Source organism: Opisthorchis viverrini (assembly GCF_000715545.1).
Source record: "Opisthorchis viverrini unplaced genomic scaffold opera_v5_32, whole genome shotgun sequence".
Classification (NCBI taxonomy): Eukaryota; Metazoa; Platyhelminthes; class Trematoda; order Opisthorchiida; family Opisthorchiidae; genus Opisthorchis; species Opisthorchis viverrini.
The window spans coordinates 1,961,902-1,971,340 of record NW_008751687.1 but is presented as its reverse complement, the minus strand read 5'-3'; the positions used below and the strand labels follow the sequence as shown (position 1 = coordinate 1,971,340).

Below are 9,439 nucleotides of genomic sequence, written 5' to 3'. Positions count from 1 at the left end.
CATTGCTCCTTTTCCAACCCCCCACTTGACAGCCCACTGTACCTATCCCCTCCCCAAAACATCGATGAACGAAACTGCGCCAGCTACAACCACTGTACGACGAGTACGCGGTTATTACGGTTGACAATGATGATAATGATACACTCATTTTCAAACTAATTTGGTTTTTCGAAAGACTCACCTGGAACCCAGCTGAATCTCTCGGTTTTGATGTTTCCAGGCATTACAAAAATGTATATGTATCACGATTTCTCGAATATCGTAGCGACTGAAACATGAGGCGGCCTGGTGCAGCACATTTAGTTGTCTGGAAACATCACAAACTAGAGATTCAGCTGGGTTCCAGGTGAGTCTCTCGAAAAAACCAAATTAGTTTGCAAATGGGTGTACATTCGCTAATTTCGTGCAATTCGGTTTAATAATTGTGGCGTCACTTCTCACCCCCTTTGGGTCACCTTTTCGGAAATCAAAGGATGTTAACATCGTTCAGCATGACAGCTTTGTGCTTGAAATTTCTCCGCATGCCTCCGAAACCTCGGGGTCGAAATGTTCCCGGGACATACGCTCACAGACATTGAATATGCAGACGATATTGCTCTCCTTGGTTCAGATCCTTCTAAAATGCAAATAATCTTAAATAGCCTAAACAACTTTGTGGCACGGTTCGGCGTCCGCTTCACACCTGCAAAATGTCAAGTGCTTCTACACGACTGGAATCAAACTCAGACCTCATGCTTGCGATCGACGTGGCGGAGAAGTTTGTTTACCCAGGCAGCTGTATGAGTTCCGGTGGATTGGCTGGAGAAGATAATCTGGAAGGTCAGGGCAGCTTCTGCCGATCTCGGACACCTGTGGAGCCGACGTGACGTCAGTTTGTCCGTCGAAGGCAGAGTAGTGCGATAGTGCGGTAGTGTGATCCATACTGCTTTATGAGTCAGAGAACAGAAGGCAGAGTAGTGCGATAGTGCGATCCATACTGCTTTATGAGTCAGAGAACATACGAAAGATGCCAATTTTCAACCATCTGTGTCTCTGAAGCTTTGATCGAGGCTGGTGAAAACATCAGATGAGTAATGTTGAGGAACGCCATATGGTCTTAGGAACAGGGAACTCTCCCTCGATAGATGAATTACTCACGATCCATAGGTTACGCTGGTTAGAACAAGTACTCTGCATCTCAGAAGACCGTCTGCTCCGCAGAGCTGTTTTCGCCTAGCCTTGTGCTGAGTCGAAGCGACGGAGGGGTTGACAGTGTATGATCTGGCAATGAAGTATTGGACACTAAACAGTAAACTTAGTCGGTTCGGCAACTGCCTCCTCCCTGGATGGGGACCCCGAGACTCAACTCACAGATGGTTAGTGACACTGGCAAAAATGACCCAATCGCGCAGTCAGTGGCACTCTTGTATCAAAGCTGTCGCCTTCAATGCATAGCTAACAGTCAGTGGCACCCTTGTATCAAAGCTGTCGCCTTCAATGCGTAGCTACCCAGTTCCCGAACTAACCATATTTGCCATCGCCTCCAAGGATTGGCTGTATGTTCCACACCCTCCCACTTTCCGGTGATCTAATTTGTAGCAGCTGGAACCAATGTGCCCATGGTACGCGGTTCACTGCTGATAAATTGGTTGATTGTGACTGATGAAGCTTTTCTAGTCAATGCTATAGTCGTTTTGGAGCATTTGAGTCCAAATGATAGATTAAACTTCAGTTGCGAGGCTGACAGTCTACCTGATTGGCTGATGACCAAGTTGTGGTGACTATTTCCCTGTTCCTTAGGGGTGTAACGAAACCATTTGAGCCCATTCAGAAAAACGTCATGGAACACTACTCAAGCAACACAAAACCGTTTCAGAATATCATTCAACGGTTCCAATAGAGTCGAAAACTAATGAAGATGTAGAACTTATCGCACGCCGCTTTCCACTCCTATCATGCGACCAGACCTCACTGTGATTAACAACTTGTGTGCCTCCGTGGCCCATTTATCTACACTGGATGGTTTCCATGAGATCCTCACAGGACCTCTCATACCAGGTTGGTAAGTGGTTAGATTTCTGACTAACACAGTCTCCTGGTCCTCCAGATTGGCAGTTGGAATATATATGTACCGCGTAACCATGTGCCGCCAAGCATCCCTGCCTTTCGGTCAGGCTTTTGATCCGAAAACTTTGTTTGAGGACCCTAATCGTCATCCTGTTCAGGTTTTAGTGCTCTGGCAGTAGTTCAACCCGCGTACTACCATGATTCCTGCAACTAAAAATACGTCACATTGGCCGTCGTGGCTTCATACAGTAGGGCGGGTAAGCAAGAACAGGTTACTTCTGTTTTTTCCACTTTCCTCCCCGTCCTCCTCTGTGAATTAAAGAATAAAGATTCCATCGGTCTTATACGGAGGTAGTTCAATCACGACTGGTCAGCTACTCCTGTGATAGAACGAATAATGAGTAAGCACAGGTCATATCACGTGTGGTCGGGTCGAAGAAGTGCGGGTAGTCAATGTGTGTGATTAACTGACATCCGTAGATGTCTAAAGTGATCGTTAGCATGGTCTTGTGAATAAAACGCTAAGAGAGATTAGAAAGTGATGGCATTTAAAGATAGCGGTCTGAAATTTAACTACAAGCAATGCGATAAATCACAAGGTCAAATTTATGGTCAGCTCCAAAAGCGGATATGGCGAAATTGCTGGAGCTGAAGTCTCGATGAAGCCTCTCGTGTTATTCTTCTGTACAACGTGCACCACACGGGTTCCTTCGAGATTCCATTGCGAAGACGTTCTGTTTTTCGAATGAAGTAGTTTGGGATGGTTGCTTAAAATCCACAGACAGCCGACTACTGGTTTCACTCTGTGTCGCTTTTGAAATGCAGATGCTGGCCTTTCCACATCTACTCACTATGAATGCTAGTCGTCCTGTTTTGTGACAAACCTTACATAGGGAGAATTCATTCTGCTGTCTTTTTCACGGTGAACTGTAAGCTTTTTGGAGCGGCTTAGTACGCGATGGAAGCCTTGCACCTGTCCATGGCTCAGCAGCGTGTGATACTGAATGAGTAGCTCTTTTCTGATACTGTGGCTTTCCAGCATCCAGGTTGGAAACTTATATCAGACCTTGAAATAGTGAAAGCTTTTCAATGATTCTTTCATCCATGCGCGTGGTTAGCAGCCACCAACCCACGTATCTAAGAGACAACCAATTTGCTTCAACCCAAGACTTAGTAAGTAAGCGTAACAACTTTAACACATCACCGACGTCATCATTCCTTGGTATAGTAAATGCCTACGACAATTCATTGTACACAGTCCAAACTGGATTGTTATACACGACATCAGGTGTGAACCTAGTATGCCTTTTCTGTGACCCGCTAGCAAGTTGGATTGCTGAGGTGTAAGGAACCAAGACCCCTGCAATCAAGCGAAAGCAACAACCAAAAAACGCCCCATGATTTCACTTACGGACCACATGGTTGTTCTCATACTGACCAACAATGAGGTCGGAACATCTAGCAACCAGGTCCATATGCCTAGTTGAATTCACCGAATGTCTACAATAACATGATAAGGACGTAATATTTATTCACATAGCTCCTGACCGGAAGGCCACTGGTTTCCCTCACACCTCTAAAATTTGGAGCACATCTGCCCAGGCTCTAGCGGCCTATGAGTATTCCGGCCCCTGTGTTTATTTCATGATGTATCACAGTCACAGTTCAATGTTTCAGGAACTACGTCGTTTATTTGGGAAGGACGCGCCGATAACCAAAGATTTAACGAATGTTTGTCGGCAATCAACCTGTTCTGTATTATGCTGATAAACATTCAGTTAGAACAATGTACGTATATCTGATTGTGAGATGCGGAAGAGGAAGTCTATTTTTGATAACCAGGAATGTTTATTAAAGTGGAGATGTCTACACAACTCAGATGTGGCCTCTGCTGGGCTCTGAGAACGCAGTTAATTATTTTGTGCTTATGAGGTGATTGGTTTCACAGCCGTGAATCGTGTGCAAATGTACGGTCGTTCGGTCGTCACAAATTGTGGCTTTATTAGGGTGAGATAGAGGGAATAAAGAAAGAAAAGGTTTAACGACTGAGAACAAGAAAATAGAAATAGAACCGCCAGTGATTGCGTGACATCGTCATATCGTTGAGTACCTCAAGCCGCTGATATGGTGGTTTTTTGGTATCCAGGTCTCTCAGACACACGCCGGTGCAGCCAAGACCTTCTATTATGTTTTTCATACTCCTTGTGGTGATTCATCGTCCACCCTGTGGTGGACCTGCCTCAGACAACGGAGCATGGCGCGGCAATCGATAGTCTGACATACAGAGGACATGACCCAGCCAACTTAGTTGATGCAGCCGAATCAAATCAGCAATTAGACAGTCAGTCGATTCGTCGCCATAACCATTCATCGTACTTCAGCATTCCTAATTCGATGTTCTCGTGATACATATGCAACGCTTCGAAAGCGCATTGGAAAAGCAATATTTTCTTGTCTTCAGCGCGAAGCTAACAGGCTTCACAACCGTAAAGGGATACTGGATGCACTACCACGATGTAGATTCTGCCTTCCACTGATGTGCTAACGTCACATCGACCCCAGAAGTCTCTACATTGAAGGAAGGCAGAACGCGCTTCAACGATTCCAGCAGAACAACACTGCTATCCGAGGTGATATAACTATCCAGATAAGCAAATTAGTTCACCATCCCTAGTGGTTCTGATGCGATGACCAGCTTAGGGGTCCACTTCCTATTCTTGTACTGACACTGCCATGATGGAAACCACTTTTGGTGAACAATCTTCGTATACTCTCACGCTCCTACGGGTGTTAGGGTGTGGGGATTGGAGATGTGTGGGGAAGGTACCCAAAACACCTTTGAAGGAGAAAGATTGCGCGAACGACTGTGTCAAAGAAGATAATAATTGTTGTCCTTGCAAATGTGTAGTGGTGTTCGAGAAGTTGTCACAAAGTTAAAATGTGGCCAATACATCGACGACTCGGACGGATTCCTTCTTGGCTTTCGCGATTGCTAGTACGATTATACCTGTGACCAAATTAGGCGTGATAGTGACTAAACTCGATATCCCTGATTCTCACATTCAGATCTGACACTCTTTATGAGGACAGGAACGACATCAAGTGGCTACTATTCCTCTGTCACCTTAAACTTCTTCCATATGGTCTGCGTTTTTTCATACGGTGGACGAGTCTTTTTCTTTCATCCGTAAGCAAGGCAGGAGAAAGGAATTAAGGACCATGCACTTTGTTTGGTTTCAAAAACTTCAGTTTTTCATTCCAGCTTCTTTTAAGACTGAGTGGTTCACGTCGAGGCGGTTGGTACGATAAAAATTAGGCTAATCACTTCAGGCCGAGATCCTTCGAGGTATTCTGTCGACCGAAGTAAGCGGTGGGACTGCGACTGATCTTTTGAATCGTTTTACTCTGTAGTGACCTCTTGCGTTCTTGCGCCCACGTTACCGATGAGTTGGGAAAGATTTCGATCATTTCCAAACGCTGCCACGTTTTTTCATTTATTGGCATGTCCTTACCCACCGCTGCTCCCGGTTTGCTTTTACACTTGGGATCAAGAATCGTTTCGGTGATCTCGTGAAATCACGTTGTCGTCCTGGTGGGCCAACTTCCTGGCCTCGATTTGGGATGTGGGTCGTTGTGAAATTGAATGGAACCGCGATGTTGTTTACGCAATCAAACACCGAATTCATAGCTTGTCCAGGGGCCAACCGCTTTAAATAACGAATATTACATTGGTTGTATGTTCCACTTCCCCGTTTTCCGGTGATCAAAATTGTAGCAGCTGGGACCAACGTGCCTATGCTACGCGGCTTATAGCTGATAAATTGAAATTGAATGATGTGCCTATGCTACGCAGCTTATAGCTGATAAATTGAAATTGAATTGAACTGGGAAGATGTTACTTCCCGTTCCCGAGGTCGAAGAAGGTTTGTTTGAAGTACCCCATCTTGAGCCTTCGACCCAACAGTCTGACCCATTCGGTTGTGGGAAGCTTGCCTAGCCCGGGGACACAGTAAAGCACAATTGTCTGACTTCTAATGCAGCTGCGCACAGCAGGTGCCTTCTAAGCAACACCAGACTCTTTGATTTTCAGGGGCTATTAACCGTATTTTCGTATTTTTATACCGTATTTCCCAGTCTTACTTTTTCCGCCTAATCGTACGGACCAGTGTAACAAGTACCGACGGAAGTAGCGTCACAGCTGAGCCATTCGTTTTTCTTTATTTTTCCATTTGAACTACCTGACGAAGCGTCACTCCTGGCTAAACACTCTTGTCGAAGTTCTTCCGTTTTGTTGTTACCCTGTAAGCTCTTAGTAGTATATATTTTGAAGTGCTATCTTTGAGTTGCATTTGGTAGTCAAACAACTAAGAGGTGTTTGTTCGTTACGACGCTATAGTTCTTATGAAACACTGCCTAAATTGAATCAGCTCATTGTCTTCCAAACTATGTCTTCTTAAGGTAAGTAATTTAGACGACGAGGCTCCGCGTATTGTGATCGATTATGCCACCGGAGGCCGGAATGACTACAAGGAAATCCGGGAGAACAAACCCGCTCCGTATTTTGTAGCATTCATCACTGTGGATGATCCTGATCTGACTGACGCTTCCCTATCAGCTTCGTACGTCGATGGGACGACAATGCATTCTATCGATTCGTCTGCTGTCACATGTCAGCTCGATCCTCCACAAGAATTCTATCGACTTGAACGAGATAAACGGAACACGAAAGCGTCAACAGTGCGTTATAGTCTGTCAACTCAGGCTCCCCTGGATCGCGAGAGGAGTGCCGAAGACCACATACGCATTGTATGTCAAGATTCTGGCTCACCGGTGAAAACGGCCACTGCGGTAGCTACGGTATGTTTTCACAGGGTATTAATTGATGCCGTGTCACGCTAAAACATGAAGCCATGAGCGGCTTCCTATAAAACATTGACTGGAGTTTTTTTTATTACATGCACTTCTTGCAATTCTTCATTCACTGTACCGATAGCGGTCTCTATAATACCGATTGGTGGGCAAAAATACCCCAAATTCAAATTAATATGTTTCGGGGTAGGTTCAACTTTCTGTCTTTCATGTTACAGCTTAGCTACTCTCGTTAGATATTTTAACATCACATGGAAATATTTTCGCGCATTATACTGATACTTATCGAGATTTATTTTAGGCTCCTACAAGTTTCTTACGCCGAATAACACTACATTCTATGATGTATGAATCTGGCATTCCAGGACTTTGATTTGTCAGTTTCATAGACTCCACACATTTCATAACTTAAGAGGTCAGGCTACTTCATATTCTACAGAGCACAGTTCGCTATCTGAAAGCAATCTACTGGATTGCAAGTAGCATAGTTGGTTCTTTTAGAAGCTTGCTAAGTTGGGAATACCTGGAATTCTATTGGTCACATTCCGAAACCTAACTCGCTCTTTCAACACTTCTCACAGCGCTTGACACAGCGGGTCAATTTGATGCTTTTTCACAATAGGGTTTTATCTGTATCCCAACTGCACAGCCACGTGACCATTGTATCCTGTTCTACGGCAGCGAAGCCTCGGTGTTGAACACCGATGTTGATGACGATGATATATCCTGTTTTGCTGTAATTCAAGAGCTTTCCGATGGCTTGTTCTGACATCAGTCCTCCATCGGCTTAGTCATAACCGCGCTTTCGGAAACCCATGAACTTGCTCGTTAGTTATACTCCATTTAAGCCGAAAGAGCACCTCTCACGAAACGGGACTTCTTTGAATGCTAGATTTTTGGCGACAAATACCATTCGACTTGAGCTGTGGGGAGTGAAACCCGGTAGTCTTCGCTTATCTACTTATGACTTTCATCCTGCCTATTTAGCCAATGATCTGGAATTTTCTATTTCAGTGAATATCACTGACTGGTCTTATAATCCTTGGTTGAAAAAAATCGACACGGTATCTTTAAAGCCAAAAGACAAGATGCACTGCGCATCCTGTCAACTGCGCGCTGCCAACCGATGTCAGTGGCGTTCTTGTTATCAGTTTCTATCCAGATTGCCTGAGTGAATGTCTGGAGGTGTAGGCACCTCGGAATGATTGTGTTAAGCTAGCACTAAGTCCCTTCCCCGTCCACCTCTACTCTTTTCTTTACAATAAGGCTTTCGAATAAGTCATGGTTGTACGGCAGTGAAGCATCGGTGTTGAACACTGATGTCATGCTGTCGATGATGATGATGGTGACGATGAATACGTTCCCAGCATTGTGTAGAATTTTAACTACTATTTGACTATGAGTAGGCACTGTCTTGACCATCCGCATCGATTCAGTGGCAATCGACTGTTTCTTTGTGGATGAGCATTTCGGTGTTGGCAGTTTCAAATATATTGTGTAAACCTTGGGAAACCGTGTGCCGCGTTCCCATTTTCGTCTTTATTCGACTTGTGGATCACCGAGTTCTTGTCTGGTCAGCCCTCGAGACATGTGGGATATAATTACTGTCGTGAGGCATGCTAGGCACTTTAGGTTATTCAACCAACATTCGGGTTTTCGGATGCTGTTCAGGACAGCTGACTGAGCAATGCGCTTCAACCTAATGTGCAATACATCTTGTCACGGCCCAGTTACTCAAGTTCACTCAGGTCTTGTGGAACAGTCCTGTCTTGCTGAAATCGTCCAATCGGTGGAAAAACCCGACTTGGACTTCCGTTTTATTGCCGAGGTGAATGAAATGTGTTGCCTTAATTCGGCCGGCATTTCCTACGCAGCATAATGATCGAACGTGAAATTAATGTTACAATTCCAGTTTGTGGTGATAAGAATATGGGTTCAGTGACCGAGATCATTGACACAATTCATTGTTGGACCTTGAATTCCCCTTCCCAGCTTTTAGTGGCTAAGCCATCATCTTACATTCACTCAGTGCCCTTGAGTGATAATGTTTTCTACAGGATGATGGTAAGCATTCTGGAATATAAAAAGCCTAATGTGACTACGAGAGAGTAGCTTCAGATTGAGTGGAAGCGTGGCTCTACTTCTTTCAAACCGGCAATTAAGGACATAGAATCTCAAGGTTGACACGAGTTTTTGTTTATCCGCTCAGCCTTACGTCAGCTTTCGCAATTCCAGCGAGCTAGTGATATTTGCAAACTTGTGATGCTCCGTTGGACCAACATCGACGCGAAGAAACTGGTACGCGAAAATGCAGTAATGATATATGGAAATTCTTCCTCCACTTTTTGGGCCTTCTACAAACTTTACAAACTCACGATCTTATCAAACCATATCGAAGTTCAATACCCCTGGTGAAGAGCGAAGTGGAGAATCGAAATTCCACTTTCAGTAGGTGGGATTGGTTGGATGGTGGTTGAAGTAACTCACTAGTCTTTGTACAGAAATTGCCCATAGACTCAATCAA

The 9,439-nt window shown here is 44.6% G+C and overlaps 2 protein-coding genes across 2 annotated transcripts in view; one reads left to right on the top strand and one right to left on the bottom strand.

The window, feature by feature from the left end:
• T265_02540 (hypothetical protein) overlaps positions 1 to 9,439 on the top strand; it is a gene marked incomplete at both ends in the record, with an annotated part of 75,164 nt that overhangs the window by 51,578 nt on the left and 14,147 nt on the right. Inside the window, one exon of the mRNA XM_009166803.1 lies at positions 6,505 to 6,903. Within this exon, the coding sequence (XP_009165067.1) occupies positions 6,505 to 6,903 (399 nt within the window). The remainder of the gene's footprint in view (positions 1 to 6,504; positions 6,904 to 9,439) is intronic.
• Positions 1 to 9,439, bottom strand: part of T265_02541 (hypothetical protein) — a gene marked incomplete at both ends in the record, with an annotated part of 44,762 nt that overhangs the window by 29,649 nt on the left and 5,674 nt on the right. The window contains one exon of the mRNA XM_009166804.1: positions 5,559 to 5,859. Within this exon, the coding sequence (XP_009165068.1) occupies positions 5,559 to 5,859 (301 nt within the window). The remainder of the gene's footprint in view (positions 1 to 5,558; positions 5,860 to 9,439) is intronic.